Here is a 20,421-nt window from a genome sequence, read left to right on the forward strand (position 1 = left end):
ACATTCCCATGATGCTGCATGGCAGTATACAACACACTACATGTCATTTTTACCAAATACAGCGCTTTCTGCATCATTAGACCACAGAATGTGTAAGAATCTGAAGAAAATCACTTCTCGTTTCCCTGTGGGTCAGAATGAAGCTGGCCACAGAAGAAAAATAAAAGGTTACCTTTGAGTCGTCACTAGTAGACTGACCGCTATAAAGGAAATTGTGTGATAAAGGCAAAGAATGGCTGTTGTGTAAGACAGTCCTGCCAAACAATAATTGGCTGTTACATGGGTATGCTACCAGTGGGGCTAGATTCCATTAAAATGAATATATATTGGTAGGTGGCATGTTCTGTCACGTTGAGTTGGATGTGGATCATTTTTTTTCCTTGTGTTTTCTTGAGTAAGGACATAAAAATATGACTTATGGTCAAGTGTCAGGCTGTGGATAATCACAGTATGCCAATGCTCTAAAATATATGTATCAGTGCAAAAGCCAGTAATATGCAGATTGGCTTTTTTTTTTTTAATAGATATACATTTACTACTACAATAAAATCCCAATTCTCCTTTTCCAGCATGTGTAAATATCCCATTTGGTTCATTTTAGTTTTACCTTGTCATTGTATTTGCCTCACCAAAAATAATTGCTGCATAAGTACTTGAAATCATCTTACTTCTAAGGCCACTCTATCATTGTAATTCTTCAACAGGAGTATGTTTTTAAAAACCATGCTTTCTGTATGTTTGACAGGGTGTTAATGGAGAAGAATGTAAATATATGCACAAGCTATGCTATGCATCAAGGATTTAAATGTGATACACATTATCATTTGCTTTGTACATTAGTAATTTAAGTGGCAAATCCACCCTTTAGATATGCAGCATGATATTTGTACCTATTGTTTCCTTTAATTTTTTGTTTTGTTTAAACAGATGCAGCATTTTTTATTACAATGTTATGAAGTTTGTGTTATTTCTTGTTAATGTTCTGATGCGTTTGATCATGTAAGAAATTTGTACATATCCGTCCTCTTTAATGTAATTTCAATACTTTGCCAGTACTGTAACAAAGATATTTTTTCTTTGCATACAGTGGACTCCTGTTATAATGAAGTCCTTGGGAGCGGCAGTTTTCTTTCGCTATATCGAAATTTTGTTATAACCCAACAAATAAACAATTAAAAAAACATAGAGCAGATAATGTTGTGGCCCAAATTTTTACTTTTTCTTGTAAAAGGAATTTTGTTATAACTGTGTTCGTTATAATGGGAGTGCACTGTACATTGTATTTCACAGGCCAACTCACTGCAGTTTGAATAATTATGTATGACAGTCTTGCCATTTTTTGTTGATTTTTTTTTAAGTGTTCCCATTCAACTGTTTTTATATTGCAATCAAACACATCTCATTGAATCATGAATTGAATGTCCAAAACAGTTTTGGGTTTGTCCGAATAATGAGAAAGAGGAAAACAATCCAGCAAGTTGCTGAAATCCAGTCATGTGCGGGTCATTTATGCCTTGGCCATTGTTCATGCTTTGCTGTCATTGTCTTTTTTTATCACTTGAATAATCATTGTCGAACTCTGTACAGATTCTTTTATAGAAAGCCTCAATGTCTTCATGTTCTCATATAAACTGTGAAAATCTTTAAAAGCTCCACTTTACTGACATGAAATACCAGTAAATTACATTCATGCCATTTCAGGGATTACACTCTGTTAGAAACATACTTCATCATAGGTGTGGAGTTCAGGTTCAGATAACTCCAATCAATTTTAATGCATGGATGTATCTGGTACTTTTTTGCTAGTATTTGTTCTTGCAGTCAAAGTGGGTTTTTCCATGAGCTTACTCTTGTTTTTCTTCTTTTACCATAGATTTCAGTCAATGAATTGCATGTATCATTCAGTTTGCTATGGACATCAAAAGATATTCAAGACATGCTCATCATTTGCGCAATGAAAGGTTCACTTTGTACCATAAGAAAAGTGTGTGCTCCTATTATACAACCATACTACGGTGCTAAATAAGTGCTTATTATATTTGATAAGTCATGTACTTACATGAAAATACAGATATATATATTTTTGTATGACTTTGATATTTCATGCATTTCTGTGAAATCTGTGTGTAAAAAGGAAATGGCACAATGCACATTTCAATGCCTACATGCAGTCATTTAAAATGTTATTGTTGACACTTCAGAAATCATGGAGTAATTATGCCATGCACTATGTACAAATACACACACAGAAAAAAAAAAGTTATGCGAGTCGTCTTTTACTTTGTGTTGATTTCAACAGGTTTATTCTTCTCTCGGGAATGCTTTCACATGTAACACCAGAATAATCAAGCTTGGAAAGATCTATAAAGGGAATCATTCCGTGTGAGAAATGGTACTACTGTATAAATTGTTTGCATTGACAGCATTTGGTTACAGGTAGTAAAAAGGGATTTTTATTTTTGTAATCCCAACATGATATCGTATTGTAATTTTTAAAACACAAATACAAGCCAAAAGCAACTATTTGCATCCACTGAATTTTTGTTATGTACACAAGTTTACCACGTACATGTACTGCTTCAAAATTGTGTCTCCTTTGACTTTCTTTCATTAAACAACTCTTTTGGGGATAACTACACTAAATTGCCTTGCCTTTAATAGATCTTATTAAGAGTAAGCAATTAGTGCACCTTGTACATGAAGACTTGCTGTGGCCATATTATGGTGCATGTTCTTGTTAACAAGATGTGGTACTGTAATGATTTTCCACACTGAACCAAAAATATCATGGCGACTGCTCTTGAAATGGGGTTACATCACTTACGAGGCATTCCTCCACAGAAGAAATAGCCTTTATCTCACAACCATTCTGGAAGAAATATATAATTGTATATCCAAAGGAATTGGACTTTCAGTAATCATTAACACTTTTTCAATGTATGCTGCTTTAGTTTCAAACTGCTATTCACATCTATGTACATACCATTAAAACATACATACAGGTATACTGTTTATTCATTTGTTCTTTAAAACATCGCCACTAGGTGCATTTCTACGCTCTTTGAGGACATCAGATTTTTATGGTGACATGGCATTTGCTCCTGTGACAGCTGCTCCTGTCTTATTTTCCTCCAAAGACTTAGGGTTAGGGTTAGGGTTAGGGTTGTGATACGGTTTTAGGTTTAGTTTGATGTGAGGATTAAGATTAAGTTTGTTATGTTTGTGGGCAGAATTTATGTTTGGCTTAGCGTGCAGATATTTCATGTAAGCAATTGTCACAGGAGCATATGTCATGGAACCGCTTTTAACATCAAGGAAGACCAGCCATGGGGTGTAAATATACATTCAGATTTTAACAAATATCCCACTGAAAATATCTTCTTCACCTTTGTAAACAATATATACAAATATGCATCAACATAATTCTATCCATTTTTGCTTTTGCCCAAAACTTTTGGCATCTGTTTTCATCAAAGGGTAGTTCTATCTTGATATGTTGCTCTGCATGAAAACGGCAAAATCTGATGAATGAATCAGTGAAAATTTTGGTAAAAATCACACACAGCAAAAAGTCATGAGATGTTAAAAATTTAGACAGATTTTGTGATGTAGATGTTAAGCAGCTCTTTACTTGTTTTGCGCACAAACTTTCACTAATTCTAATTTTTCCTCCAATATATATAGGCACCGACAGAAATTGCCTGCTGAGCAGAACATGCAAAAACATTGCTGTTATTCTATACCAAGAACAGGCCTTAGGAAATTTTTTTGCAAGAAAAAAAAAACCAAAAACCAAATTCAGTGATTTTGTGTGCAAACCAAATGGAAAGCTGCTCAACATTTATGTCACACAGAGTTGCTCATTTGTCCTACTCCATAAACTTTAACTGTGTATAAGTTTCTGTGTGTGTCTGATTTTTTTCCAAATCTAAACTGATTTTTTTTTTTCAAATTTAAACTGATTTTTACAAAGCAACATGATATCAGCATGGACTTTCCCTTTGAATAGCCCATATTCTGTATTGATTTGTCTGGTAAAATTCACTACATAATGCAAATAGCTCTCAAATGAAATTGACATTCACATTCATCGCAATACTCAAATTTTTGAGAAAAATATATACAACACTTTGAACATGTTAAAATCAATATAAGTGTTCATCTCCATTGGTGTCAAATAGTTTGTTGCCAATTATGATGTGTTTTCTAAAAGACTTCTAGCAAAAAATGTCTTTGGAGGTTCCTTCATGGGAACTTGTTTGTGTGTTAGATCAGCATTTTCTAGAATCTGTAAATGACACATCGTGTTTGCATACAAACTTAATTATTTGTCAAATGCACATTATATAGCTAAGGTAAGAAAGCTGAAATTAGAGCATCATAATGGTAGATGTGCCAAGGGAGCCCTATGTTAACTTCTTGATTCAAAATTAAATGTAACTTAGAGAATGATGCATTAATTGAAGTTTTATATCATCACCAACAAAATCTGAACAGAGCCACTACTGAAGATCAATGATAAAATTCACGTACAAATCCAACAGAAAATTGCATGATCTAATGCTGATGTTAACTTTGTGGTCTGAGATTAGATTTTTCATAAAGTATCGAAAAACAATCATCATCCATAATCCAAATGAAACTGCAATAACCAATTTTCCATAATCCAAATGAACCTAACAAAACCAATCACAAATTACTAACAATCACCATTACAAACATGAGTGGTATCAGGTACATCTGTGCTCTACATAATTTGCATATTTACATTCAGTGATAAACATTTTACTTGTGATAATCTAAATAATACAGTGGACTCCCATTATAACGAAGTCCTTGGGACCAGCAGTTTTCTTGCATTATATTGAAATTTTGTTATAACCGAACAAATAAACAATACAAAAACATAGAGCAAATAATGTTCCAGCCTGCACTTTTACTTTTTTTTGTAACCGGAATTTCGTTACAACAATGTTCATTATAAGAGAAGTACACTGTACATCATTTAACAAGGTGAGCCCAAACATTATAATTCATAATCATTTCAAAATAACTGCAAAACATTTGAGCTGTCCTCTTGTGATAAAGGGGAATTTTCTAAGAAAGAAATTCTAATGAGAGAAAATTCCAGATACATTACATGAACGAAAAGTAGGCTGAAACCATGGAAAGGGTCTCAAAGGCAAAACACGGCAATGGCAATAAAGTACAATGAGAGTAATTAACAAAGGAGTTCTTGCATGTGGTATTCCTTCAAGAATGCACTAGGTAACCTTGTCTTCTTAAGACTGACACTCGCTATTCCATGTGATTTGAAAGTTTTTGCATCGCCCCTTGAGCATCTTCTATTATAAGATTCTGCGCGAGACATGTACGTGTTTCACTCATCGAGGATAAATAAACGCAAAAACTGTCTGAGAGCTTTAATACTGGAGAGGACGACAACAGTTATTTGACACTGGGAGCAAATTTGGGGTTGCAGATTGAGCAGAGCAATTTGCATTGTTGCTGAAACAGAATAGACCCTTTAACACATGCAATGTCACAAAAGACAGTAGCCATAACTGTATTTTATAACTGATTTTAAACTATTTCACATAGATGATTCAATGGGGAGGAAAAAAAATGACCAAAATTATTGTATGCTTTCAAATTGGCACAAACTTTTTTTTTTTTAAAGAGGAAAGGATTAAAGTAGAAAAAAAAATTTATATGCATAATCAAAGTAATATATGTTGCCTTTTACAGTGAAGAATCACCAAATGACATCATTTGCATGTCTTGTTTTACTCATTATCATTTAACAAAAAAACATAACAGTGAACCATTCTCTCCTTGCTGGATCGATGGTGTTCTGGTTACGTGGGTTATTAGTATGGAGGGAGTGTCAACACACTCAATGTTTAGTTTCAACTTGGTGCTTGTACCAGCGGTTCCATTCCCGGGCTCCTTGACTGAGAACAAGAAAGCGAGAAGAATGTCACCATTATTAAAGAATATGGACATAGAGTAAATGATTTCCACATAGGATATCACATGCCACTATATTATATGTCCTTTAAAGGAATGGTTGAGTCATTGTTGACAGGGGGAATTAAATGAGCAATCGTTATCTGCGCAAAGCCTATAATGCCCAAGATTACAATCACAATTAACACTCAAATGCAGAGAAAATGAATTGAAGCATAAAAAGCTGAAACATTTCAGAACATTTAATAGCTCAAACTGCTAAAAGTGATTAAAGTGCCTGTCAGAAGGAAGCTTATGAACATGTAGCACAAGTGACTGAAAAATGATGTGTATGCAAAAAGCAGTTGGTAATGACAAATAACAGAAAGAAATATTAGACACCACCTCATTCAGCAACATTGGCCATCACCAAACACTCAAATCTCTTTTAGCTCATAAGCTGCTCTCGTTCATTAATGTTTGCTGAAGTAAAGGGTATGTGTACAGAGCTCTATGGAGGCAACAATGTACCCAAGGCACTGAGACATTTGAAACCAACAGAGCAATAGCCATCTGGTCAAAGAGGGAGACAAGGAGTTCAACTACTTTGGAGTCCTTTCTTTGTAGCACCTGTAGATCATGTGCATCAAGAATTGGACTTCATTCTCACACGAGAACCCACCTCTGCAAATGACTGGTCAGCCTACTCATCTGTCGCATCGACAGGAGATTCCATATTGCAAGTTACTCTGCAATATAATTTTGAAAAAAAAAAATGTAATAATGACAGAGACGCTAAAAAGTTTAATAGCTTTACTAAACAATTCCATGGTATGGCCAAGCAGACTATAGTGCCCTTTGGCTCTCATCTTGACAACAGGTAGTAATTTCGTGGGCAGATTGGGCTTCTGCTATTGATATCAAACCCCGACCAAACCCTGTAATGAATAAAGCTTAAAAAAAAATCAACACAAGAAAAGAAATTGCCCAAGAATGGTTGGTTACCTGTAGAGTTTCCTGTAAGGTTCTGATAGCTGTTGCCAAGCTTGACTAACCACTTTCGCGACTTCCTTGTCTTTCAGGTGAGGCCATCCACTGTAGGGGTAAGGTAAGATAAGGTGTTGAAATAAGAAGACCATTATTTTTTCCAATGTTCTTGATTATCAAAAATCTGAAATGATGAGTTGTTTTACTACAATTTTTTTTTTCAGAGCACCATTGACATCATGAATTTGTGTGATTCACATTATGCCCATACTCACTATAAAACATTGCTTTTAAGAAATGGGTGCTGACGAACACAGCACAAGGTCATAGAAACAACTATGCTGAATCATGTATCACTGTAATCCATCTGATAGATGTTATTTTTTTAGAGTAATTTGAAAGTTTGACACATTTTGCCCATCCCCCCCCCCCCTCCTTCTAGATGCCAACAAATATTCAAGTTGGATTCCAAACGAAATTACCAGTGCTATGTTAGATGATTGTACAGTGATATAGACTGTCTCCCACACTCACTCTCTGAATCTCTTCTGGTTGACTTTTGTAAAGAGCTGGTAGCCGTTGAGCCAGGTCCGCCTGGTGGGGAACTGAAGCCCATAGATGGAGGACAACAGCTGCGGATCTGGTCCGACATCAAGGGGAATGTCGACAGTTTGCTGGACTGGTTGGAAACGTAACCCCTGATCGCTAACATTGATGCTGGTGTAGGACATGCTGGAACCAGCATCACCACGAGTTTTGCAGCTTCGACCAGTGGCCAAGGACCTCTTCTTGAAGCCAGTTCTTTGGTTTAACTTTGACTGATGTGTGAGAGATGGGTTGACGGTGTGGCTGGACTGGACAGATGCGATGTTGTCAGAACGGCCAGACGTTTTGTCATTCTGTATAAGAGTTCCATGAGGAAGACCATGCTTATGGTTCAATTCCAGTGACTGGTAGCTAGATGATGGTAAGATTGGCAAGAACACACCACTCTCCGGTTGTTTGCGTTTTGCCTTACATCCCCTTGTAGCAGGAAATGGGATTTCCCCACTACTTGATTCCAGGCTGTGCAAATGTCCATATGCTTTTTGGAGGTTGGATTCACCCCCTGCCAGAACTGCCACCCAATCCTGCCTGGTCTCTGTGATACCACTGCTGTGAGGCTTGTTCACTGAATCAACCTGTTCTTTGCTGGGGATGTACTTTGTTTTTAGTGTGGCAATGTCTCTCCCAAGAAGATCAGAGAGAGTCTCTTCCTTCTCCTGGCTTGAATGGGTGCTGCATCGATCCTCCTGTGTGGACTCCTGCGCCTTCCCGCCGCTGGCAAACCCATCATCAACAGATGTCGTGCCCCAGCTACTAGATGAGGAAGTGTTCGTGTTGCTTACACCGGAAGAGTCCAAGTCTGTTGGGCTCTCAGAGCACATCATGCTGCTTCCAGATGCATCACCTTGGAAACTCTCTTGTGAGTCCCCTTTTTCTCCCTTTGCTACTTCTTCCTGTGAATCCTTCCCCTCCTGGTAGAAATGCTCCACTTCATCCAAGATTTTGTGTTCGTCCTCTGCACTGGGACAAGAGGTCTGAGTTTTTTTCATACCTGTGCTCCTTTTGTTCCTGCACGACTTCCTCTTGGATCTGAAACTTCTACTCTTGGTCATTCGAAAGTTTAGATTGCTCATTAGCTCTTCCAAATCATTGAGGCTTACAGGGACATTGGCAGCAATTTCCTTTTGCACTCCATCTGTAAAATGGATACATTTGATGATGGATTGTAAGTGTCTGCATTGAAAGATTGAACGGATATTAATACATTTGCAAAATTACTAATTTTCAATCTGACTACGCATTAGAAAAAACTTTTAATACCTTAATATAACAGTGATATCCAATGTTTATGTGACCAAAATTATCAACATCATACATTATTTAACATCATGAACTGCAAATGTCCAACAAGGTTATCTCTTGGTGACCCATTTGGGAAACTAAGATTCAAAATGGGTTGCTATGTTTACTTTTATTTTGGGCCAATTCTGGGGTGGGTGGTTAGGGCCACCAAAATTTGTAATCCATATATATTTAGTCAGTAGTGGTCCAAACAGGCCACCAGAAAAAATAGTGTCGAGCCCTAATAATATAGATGCATACTGCTGCTTTATAGACGACTCACCTATGCAGGTGTAGATGGGAGAACTGAACGACAAATTTCTATCTCTGTTCTGGGGTTCAATGTGCATGGCAGCACACAGCTCTGAAATTTTGTCTTCCAAAAACTGGATGTAGTCACTTGTCTTCCTCAAGACATAGTGCTGGAAGAAGAAAGAGAGAATATCAAAGGTCTATGATGGGGGTGGTATTTCACAACATTGTTGTTGTTGTTTTTGCTTTAAAAGTAGACATGACTGAACAATGAAAAAGATTTTATGAAAGCAGAAAATGTACATTTTTAATAAGTATATGTAACAAAGACATCAACTAAATGGATGCATCTTCTTGATAAAAGAATGCAAAATTACTAACACATCCACACAGATTAAAAAACAGCAACAACATGCACCAAAGCTGTTTATTAAGTATAATATTAGAATTTAAATGGTAAAAGGTGACCAGAAGGAGTTCTTATAATCAGGTTATCAAACAATCTTGTTACAAGTAAATGTGATTTCCCTCTATTTATCTAGAACATCTATCTAGGCATTTAAATTCTAGTAAAGTTAAAAATTAATGGAAATGCATATAAATTTGTATTTACCTTGGTTTCTGGTTCATTGGGTTCACAAGAAGGCATTGTGGAGATGATTTTCCTTATGGCTACATTTAGGCTGTGGTGTCTCTGTCTGAAAGGTAAAGACACTAAAGGCATTGACATATTTGAAGGCAATAGACATTACATGGTTGAAAACTTTGTCAATAAGGTGTCCATCTCTCCTACCAGAGGTTGCCACAACTCTGATAGGACTCATGTCTTCTAATACAATTAGATACTACTACATCACCATACAGATAAGTCTGCCATCGTATAAGATACAGACAGTGCAATCCTGTCATAACGAAATTCTGATTACAACAAAGAAAATATTCAGACCACAACAATATTGGCTCAATCTTTTTTATTGTTTACTTGTTCGGTTATAAAGAAATTCAATATATCAAAAGAAAACTGCTGGTTACAAGGACTTTAAGCAGGAGTCCACTGTACAAATTAATACAATGATTGTAATTGATTAACATGGGACAGTAACTAACACTCAACTGTCGCATATGACTATTTATTTGCATTTTGGTTTGGTTTTCTTTTTCCTTTTTTTCCCCCCCTTCTTTGTATGCATAACCAAATCTAACCGCACCAGCGACCCCAACACGTACCGTGTTTCTAGTTACAGCACCCCGCGCCGGGGTTATGTAGACCCCTAACGTTAACCAGACGTTCTACTTCTAATTAGACTGTATGTGTTAAGTGCGAGGGTATTGCCTGGTCCTATGCACCTCTGCCCTGGCTGGGGTCCGAGCCTGGGTCTGCCCTCATTTTGTAGTACCGGTACATTGATTGGACTTGTCGAGTTCATTTTTTCGGTCTTTCTCTCTTTTCTTTCTTTTTTTTTTTTGAAAACCAAAGTTAGATCCCAAACTTTCAAAGTGATTTTAGACTCAGAGGTAACAGTTAATAGGTCTAACAAATTGTTAGGCATAGGGGTCTTTTAAATTTTGAAATGACCAAGGAACTGCTTAATACTAATTATCTGCCCTTAAATAGTTAAATTTCATTTTGATAAGTCCAGGGACTAGTGTCAAGTGTTAGTATCGAGTGTGATTACTGGTCTGTTGGAGTAACGTTAGACTACTAAGTTGTAATAGTAGTTAGTACGTACATGTACGCTAGTCTAGCCTAGTAGGTGTAGGAGTAGGACCCTTCCTACTGTAGTGTAGATGCTATGCCTTGCCCTGGCCTTGGTACACAACTCCTGTCCTAAGTTACTCTAGCGAGTCTAGGCCCTATTGCCTAGTACGACTCCGAGTCCTACTCTAATCCTACCGTCTCGAGGTGTCAAGTCTCAATACGATGTAACTGTTTAATGCAACGGATAGACCACTGCACGAGCAGTAGACAGACAATTGAATGATTAAATTTTTGAGCCCTGAGTGATGAAGGCACCCAGTTTCACTTCAACACAGTTTTCCATTTTCGTCCACGAGAGTGGAGAGGTGACACATGTCATGTGTGTACGGGGACTATATTACCGTTCATGGATACGATGCAGTTCTTTCTTGTCCTCTTCCGGTGAATGGGCTCTCTTTTGACCAAGATTGCCCTCCTCAGAGTCCTGCTGAGATGAGTTCAACCTTGTCCTTGGTTTAGCATGAACAGCCAATCTAGATCTATTTTTTGAAGCTGGGAGCGACCGTCTTGGTTTCACTTTCCGGATCATTTTGAAACTTTTCACAATGAAATTTAGAGCTAACGTTAGAGAGGAGCTAAGCTAGCCGGGCCATCCATACCATGTAGACCAGCTCATACTGCAAGCGCAAATGAATGTACAGTACGTACCTATACTGACCGGCGTGTTACGCGCATGGATATGGAGCATGCATGCAACATTAGTAACGCACGGCCGGGCCGCGTTTTTTTTAAGACGGCACAGATTGGGGCATTGCGCGTATTAAACCTATGGGAAACACGTTGGGTTAGGGTTAGGGTTAGGGTTACCGTCTAAAAAAACACGCGGCCCGATGATCACTAACTAAGCTGTTATTTTCGCGTACAGATATTTTCAGGAATGAGGAGATCATGGATATTTTTACGAGATGTTGTTTTCGCGAATTGACACAAAGCTGTCGTAAGTGCACTATTACACCAGCGCATGGGCGTCATTTTCGGGTGTTGTTAATTCGCGGTCCAACATTGATTCGCGAAAATTAAACCCTCGCGAAAATAACTGCTTATACAGGGGCATCTGCTGAGCTGAGCATGCATGCAAGGCACTATTATACAAATATGACTGCTATGAGGGGCACAGTTAAAATTATGGTTTTCACATCACCGAGGGCCTACATAATTTTAACTGTGCCCCGAATATCAAGCTGTCATTATTTGTTTTATATACCGAAAATATAGATTCCGAAATATAGATACCGAAAAGTCTCTTTTACAGCACTCGTAATCAACGCTGATCGACAGCGCGGCGGTCGTATCATTGGTGCGTACATAATATGAGTGATCTATGTGTAGGCCTACGGGGTTGCGACTGTCTCCAAACCAAAGAGAAATAATCTCTTTGCTCCAAACCTATTTACAGGACAGTTGATTCTATGACCCGGGCACAGTAAATCATGACGTCATTTTGATCAAAAATGTGGCACAGCTATTTTCATGACTCCACTTTTAACCAATCAGATGAGAGGAATCTATATATAGAGGTATATAATACAGTATACTACCAGTATGTATTAAACGCACAAAACGGCCAAGGGAGCCGGGGGTGACCTAGCTACACATCCATATCCATAGCCATGCATACATAATAAAACACACGGACAATAATATCCCAGATTACTATACTGCGCGTGCGGCCGGCAATTATGAGCGCATCGCCCGCGTATTCGAATGTGTGTCTGATTTGATAGGCTAGCTAGACTGTGATGACGCGGCAGTCTTATACATATTCATTATATGGCGTGTAAGTTATGGGGTGGGGTGGGAATCTTAGCTTCTTGCTCACATGATTGATGAATTCATCAGTTTCTTGTAAAATCGTTACATTGGTACAAATCAAATAACCATCCTCATGTACTCGTTTTCGATCCCGCAGGTTGAGCGGTTGGGGGGGGGGGGGAGGAGTAGTTCTCAGTGTGATCTTTGTACATTGTACAGAATTTGTAATGATGACTTTAGTCCATGTTGACAAATGTGGTACTGTGGACAGACTGGGAATATATTCCGGCTACTTGACAAAACTAAAAAGGCACTCGGAGCTCGATTGCACACAGACCTCCGCCCAGCAACTCGTCTACCCATACACACATGCTGAAAATTGCCCACTTTCCCAATGACAAAGAAGCCTTTCTAGTGTCTGACATTGGCAATGTTAATGACAATTTTGATAGAGATTTTTCTTTTTTTATATATATTTTCTCAGTCTTCCTTAGCTTGCGCTTCCTGCCGCTGTGCGTCTATAATGCACACATCAAATACGAGCTATAGAGACTTGAATTCCATCGGTTTGTTGGCCCTATTCGCCAATGACAACGAATCCTTTAAGAAAAACAAACAAACAAACAAACAAATCCTGGATCGAGACGGTGACCCAGATCACTACCAAAATTCGATAATCTGTTTCTTGTGTCATTATCAACTTTGAATTTAAGCTAAATCTATTTACAACTTCTTGATTATTTTTGCAAACATACAAGCAGACAGACAATGCTGGCATAGGTAATGAAGGGAGAATATCACAAATATTTCTCTGGGGGATGTTCTATTTTTTTTATTTGTGTGTGTGTGTGTGTGTGTGTGTGTGTGTGTGTGTGTGTGTGTGTGTGTGTGTGTGTGTATGATTTGATTTGATTACTGCACTGCACCGGTCCTACACTCGAGACACAGTGGACATTTTCCTGCAATTTGAGAAGGGGAAAATTATTTACACCGTGATTATGGTCATGAGAGTTTGTGAATGACCATGAATTCATACGAGAATGTGGTGGTCAAGAGTTATTGGTAGTATACAGTGGTGGATCCAGGGAGGACCGCACCGGGAGCACACCCCCCCCCCCCTTATTTTTTGTTGAAATAAAAAAATAAAGAGAAATTTTGTGAATGAGCCCCCTCCTTACGGAATTCCTGGATCCGCTCCTGGTCTATAACAAAGGCAAGCGAAGTGGAAGGGGGTGGGGGTGTGAGGGCTTCACTTCACTCACGCACACTACAGTATTTAAAAACATTAAATAAAACGCACACACACACGAGAGAGAGAGAGAAAAAAAACATGACAGTGAATAATGCAGCCCCGAGATTCTTCCAATCGAACGGGGATGGGGGTGGGAACATTGATTAGTGACCAAACCAACCACATGCGCCACTCCCCCCCCCCCCCCCCCCCACAGTAACAACAGCAACAACCCCAAAACAAAACAAAACAAACGTTCCTCGGATCCTGAAAAGGATACAAAGAGGCGGGTTGACATTTTGCTGCATGTGGTCTGTGGGAATTGCACACTTTCCGAATATAAATGGGAAACGTATGCATTTGGTGTCACAATAGCATTACTTCTTGTGATCTAATCTAGATCAGTCTAGACGGAAAGTGAGCAATGTTTAAAAAAAATGACAAGAATGTGGTTGTTTATATTCTGTATCTGAAAAGGTACCATCCAAACACCCGGCGACGGCCCGTAGTGAGGGGCAAGCTCAAGAGAAAGCTTGTATATACCTGTGTACAGGTTCAGTCAAACCAGTCTGAAGCGGCCACCCAAGGGAAACGAAAAGAGTGGCCATTATAGACAGGTGGCCGCTATAGACAGGTTATCCGACTTTTATGTGCATTGTCTATATTCACACGTATCATTGTTGTATAATACATGTATACAATATGTATGTGTATACGTAGGCACATGTGTTTTTCATACATTGAACAATTAATGCCGGTGTTTATTAAGTTGTTGCACATCTTAGCATGTGCACAGTCGTGAAGAAAGCTTGGTGCATTTACTATGACTGAATGAGTGATGAATGCAGCGGTGGCGATCACTGAACCTTGCCCACGGTGATGGCACGGCTACAAAGCAGAAAAACACGCTAAATTATCGGCTCGGCTACGGCTCCATGTGGGTCTGTGGCCGCTTATAGACAGGTTAAAATCTACCGCGGGAAACAATATTTGTGGCCACTGGCCGCGATAGACATGTGGCCGCTATACACAGAGTTTTTAACAGGGGTTTTCACTGGGGGATTTTTTAGTGGCTGCTATAGACAGGTGGCCGGTTTGACTGTATTCGTAACTATTCAATTCCTCACTTTTGGTATTCATCTAAAAATTCATGATCTCATTTTCCACTTACCATATTTGATGCCCGAATACTTAATCCATATATTTTGAAAATTGAATGATATCTTTGTAGTTGTCAAATGATTAGCTGAATTTTGAAAGCTAGTAACAGATCTATAGCCTAATTACTACAACCCTAGAACTCACCACCTTTTCTTTTTACACGACTGTTTAAAAATATGGTACACGACAGAACTACAGTGGTAGCTTGTTACAGCGAGGTCTTCTGGACCTGGAAATTTTGTTGTATGTGTGTACATGCATAATTATATGAATACATGTTTTATGTATGATAAAGTATATACACACATATGGGCAGTGTACATGGGTGCCTTGATGTCCTTTTTGTGTCAGGCATCCCATTGCATCGTGTTTTCAATGTACTTACTATTGTTGTTCGTACATGTATGTATATATGTAACATCATGTTGGTTGTATTTTACTGTTACAAAGACATTGTAAATTTCTCATACTCCGAAAGGGGTCGTTAGAAATTGTTCAAATAAACTTCAAACTTCAAACTTCAAACTTCAAACTTCAAACATTCGGAACGCGCGTGTGACACTGCAGTGTGCAGGACTCGAGCATCTCATTGGCCCAAAGTTAGGAGGTGTCGCTCGTCTGAAGTTAGTCTTGTTTACTGAGCACTCTATGTGGAATTAAAAAAAAAAAATCCAATGGCACTAGCTGTACTCTGACCACTCGTGAGGTTATTTATATTTATGTGTTGAACACATTCAAAATATCAATGTTTCAGCACTGATGTATGGCAGTAGATGAAAGACCATGTATACTGTATCTGGATATACCTGTTATTAGTTGGAACAAATCACCTACTAGTATTTCGTAGACTCTGTTGGACTAAGCACTGGAATATTTAGACTAGATAGAGCTCCTGTGTGTGTGTGTGCGCGACACAAGATCTGTGTACTGCACAGATGCACCATATAACGTGTACGTGTGAGTGTACGTTAGATCTAGATGGGGTGGATCATGCATAATCTACGTACAAACTGTATGTACACACGCAATGTACGAATACGAGCCGTGTATACGAAACAAGTGCGGAATCAGACCAAAGGACGTGATGGTATGGATCCCATTTGCCAGAACTGCGATGATGTTGATACGTTTATCCACATATCAGATTTAGAGCAGCAACACGCAGAAATTCAGTGTCAAGTAGAATGTACAAAAGCCACTGTCAAAGAATTACAGAGCGACATCATACAGCTCTCGAAGGTAAGGGTCATATTTAATAGTCCCACTAGTATAACTTCCATGTTACTCACACTCAACCAGAGCGCAGTGTACCATGGCATGGTCCATGTCTGAGGATGGATAAACATTCATTTCAAGTAGGGCGCCTTGGGTTGGGTCATCATTGCTGCTACGCCTACTTGGCTACGGGGCGTTGCACGGCATCGAATAGAAACAGATCTACACTGTACACAGATTGGAAAAAATTCCAGAACATCTGTGTAAACCTTTCATACCTTTAGAGGAGGAGTAAACTTTATTAGCAAAAAATAGGACTGCAGATATGCTAGACATTTGCTAGACAATTTCAAAGTCAGTTTATTTGAAAAGGAATGAGGAACCCCCTCCAAATCAGTGCTAATGGGGACTTTCATAATATCATTATCAGATCAAGTCTAAATTTAATTCATTCAAATTTAGATTAAAAAATGACTCTTGAATGACCGCGTGGACCGTCCATATTGATGTTATTTGCTGTGGTTACTTGAAGACTCCATTTCACCTCGTCTTGGTACGTAAATTCTTATTGCCGTGGATGTTGATGAAGTTTGCCCTGTAATTCCTAGACAATTCTAGATTATCTAAAGTATAATGTATGTTTCCATCAGGAAAATCCACTAATGAAAAAACTCTAAACTAAAGTGTGTATGGTTACCACCAGAAAAAAAAAAGATGATATGATAAAAATCGCGTACCCTACAAGTTCAACTTCTTGCTCCATCTCGCCCGAGCAGGAAATGAGTAGACATTGATCACTTCCTGTTCATCACTTTCTAATCAAATGATTGCAGGAAAGTTGTTTGGTGGAATGAACCATCCTCATGCCCCCCTCCCCCATTCTTGCAGGTTGTGGAAGCAGCGATACTACGGGAGAAATGGGAGTCCAAACTGAGAGCCGGGGAAACTGGCCTCCAGTATGCAGAACCAACAGAGAAGTCCTTCCAAATCTGTATGATGCTCCACCACAATCCTGATTATATCCATGGTGAGTTAGAACTTAGAAGCCAAGTGCTGATGTATTGACTTGTTGTTTGTAGTATATCATTTTCATTTTCAACAGAGTTGTAACTGGAGGACAAACTCTCTTGTAGGGTCATCTTTATGATGAAATGCATTGCTGGTAGTTATATTTCCTCTTTTCAACAATTTCATCAAAACATAGCTTTCTTTGTTTACCTCTGCATCTGTGTTAATGCAACAATGTATCACTTCATTTTGTATTACAGTGCTCACCCATTAGTCAGGAACAGCTTTAGCGGGAAACCTGTTTAAGTGCAACAAAACTTGATGCAACAAAATGTTCACGTGTTATTTCCAATGCTTTATCGGAACCATGAACCGCTTTAACGGGACAAATCTGGCTGAAACACTTCCATTGTCTGTGTATTAATGTGTGAAAATAATAAATTAATCCTTAGAAAAAATTAGAAAGGATTATTTTCTCACCAGTTCCCAATAGATTATGCTGACTGCAGTCTAAACATTTACCATTAGACCCTAGACAGTGAGACGTAGCACAGTCTAGAGGCGGTCTTATTGAGCGTCATCTTATCAAGTCTCTACCCACGCACTTTCACCGATCAAGTCCACTGATCTCACCGGCCAGCCAGCTACAGACGTAGCTAGCTGAGAGACTGAGCTCTCTTCCCTCTTAGCCCTGTTGCCAACTCATGTGTGACTGTGTGTGCCCCACAAACACACGCCACACACACACACACAGTTCACTGTGTGTGCGTGCCAAAACATGCAGTGCACTGTGTGAAACTTCAACTTTGAGATTACATCAATTGCCCCTTTCCCAGGGCCCCATCCATGCAATCTACAAGCGCGTGTACGCAGATTCCTTTCAGCCTGGCCAGCCAGGTGGCTGGCATGCTTGCTGGGTGTCAGACTGTCAGTTTCCCTCTATCTACCATTGGGGTTTTTTTTCCCCTTATTCTTCACCTTACATGAGATACCTGCATGGCTGCTAGCAAGTGGTTTGTTGTTTAATCATTGCAGTGTTTTTGTTTTTCTCTGTCATTCATGGGATCGGGCCAGGGCGAGAGATATCAAAAGAAGAAAGTCTGCTCAAGCCAAGTTGCCTCTTGCACCATCCCATCAAATTGTCATTGCGATCGCTAATCATTTTTTTTTTGAAGTCCCAAAGTTGGGTTGCGTCTTATACAAGGGTGCATCTATACACAAAACTTTACAGTATGTATTTTCAACTCTAAAAATAAAAAACTGGGTTATTTTGTGGATCATATGAATGGAGGTTTGTTCCGATAATGCATTTGCCAAAATCATAAGACTGCCGTGTCCTTTCTTATCGCTGTTTTGTGTCTGCGTGTCGTAGCGTGTGTGTATTTGTCACTGTGGTTAACCTCAGGTTTGATAACTGTGCATGGTTTAATGTAATGTCCACATACTGGACTTCATGTTGTGTGGTTTGCACGGGCCAATACCGGCCATCGCTTAAGCGGGAGCACCGCTTAAACGGGAGAAAAACTGTGATTAAGTGGTGAGCACTGTACTATCTATTTTGTTTGGGAAAAAAAAGAATCACATATCAAAAAAAGAAATGTGCCAACATCCAGTCATCTAAAAGCAAATAATGCCATTCTCCTGATGAACTGAACATAGCATATGTGATTCTCCAAATGTTTCCACATATTTGCATCATAATTAGATTTCAGAGAATATAAAATCATCATTCCTGTTTTCATGTTTAAAGGGGTTGGATGGTGGGAGCACTATCAATGTTTCTGGTTTCTTTCTTTAAGAAAGGCATGAATGATAGTCATTATTTGTACCAGAATTACATTTTCCTTCTTTCACTGTCTCTGCATTTCAGATGTCATGAACGCTCTCAAGGAGAAGCAGTCTGCGCTCCAAGAAACCATCAACTCCATGATGACAGCCCTGGAAGAGCTTGAAAAGACTTGAGAGAAGGCTATATGGACAGCCGCAGCATGTCTCAAAATCATGGCCCCATTTACATTGGAGACTTAGGATCAATCATGTGCAAAATCAAATCTCAGCACGCTGTAATTTGACTGTGAACATACAATTCCAAAAAGGAGCATTTTGCCTGTGATTCTTCCTTGCATAAACTCATTGGAGCTGCGGAGAGGTACCAAACAATTTCAAGAATAGTGACATGGTGGATGCTGTAAACATTCATTTCCAGTCTAAAAAGCAGAGGTCATGTGACACTGTGCACTCGACAAGCCAGTCAGGTGTCACACAGGCAAGAAAAAACAAAATGGGACAAAATCATGCACTTTCTTCATCTGAATGCTGTTATTTTTGTGTATGAATTGGGGACCAACGCTGCATAAGATCATGGGAATGATATATCTTCTTAATTGTAAATTTGTGATGCGGGATGCCATCAGTCGAGGTGAGATTGTTGCCATAGTAACAACCAAGGTACCCTATCATATGGGTAGACTATGAAACAGCATGCGATTGTGGTGCTTTTTGTCGTTTTTGTGCATGCCTAATGCTGCCATCCGCTGTTAATCACACGATTGACATTGCATGAAAAGAAGCAAATCGTCTATTATTAGGATGTTGATTGGAAAAACAAGATAAGTTTTTGAGGTTTCAGGTGAAGCAAAAGGTAATCTCACTCAGTAAGAAAAAATATTGTACCAGTATTTTGGACTAATTTGCTTTTTTTTAAATTATTATTAAAGGGACACTGTAAGGTCAGAAGAAACTACATCTCTTAAGAAAGTACATCTCATATGTCCCACTGGATAGTTGGAAAAAACATTATACAGGGAATGTTGCCATTAAGTCTTTGATCATACTGGTAGTGCAGTATGAGTTGATAGGGGATTACACCCATGTACCAAACTGCTAAAATAACTGACCATTACCTTGCATTAATGTACTGATGTTAAACTTCTGTCACGTGCTGACATTGAAATGAGATGGAGCCCCAAGCTGGAAGTTGTTCTGAGTTGAGGCAGAAAGGCAGGGAGATTAAATTTGGAACTACCTGAGCAAATTTTAGTGAAAGGTACAAAAGTTGTGATGTTTTGAATTATGTGATGCAGAAAAATTACTCTTAGCTGGATTCTCTCTTCCTCGATTACACTAGTATACAGATAGGTATGCCCATCTACAAACCGAGTATAAATGCAAAGATGTGAGTACAAGGTAATTTTTGATATTTTATAAGACTTGTATACTT

General features: G+C 38.8%; 1 protein-coding gene across 1 annotated transcript; it reads left to right on the top strand.

Moving 5' to 3' along the window:
- Positions 1 to 16,022: 16,022 nt before the first annotated feature.
- Positions 16,023 to 19,344, top strand: LOC139739539 (uncharacterized). Its single transcript, XM_071650137.1, has 3 exons — positions 16,023 to 16,217; positions 17,082 to 17,220; positions 19,072 to 19,344. The coding sequence occupies exons 1-3, from the start codon at positions 16,068 to 16,070 to the stop codon at positions 19,161 to 19,163; spliced, it is 381 nt and encodes a 126-aa protein (XP_071506238.1). The 5' UTR covers positions 16,023 to 16,067; the 3' UTR covers positions 19,164 to 19,344.
- Positions 19,345 to 20,421: the final 1,077 nt, after the last annotated feature.

This window comes from Diadema antillarum, unplaced genomic scaffold (genome assembly GCF_040938485.1).
Source record: "Diadema antillarum isolate AM-2024a unplaced genomic scaffold, OU_Dant_1.0 seq00000803_RagTag, whole genome shotgun sequence".
NCBI lineage: Eukaryota > Metazoa > Echinodermata > Echinoidea > Diadematoida > Diadematidae > Diadema > Diadema antillarum.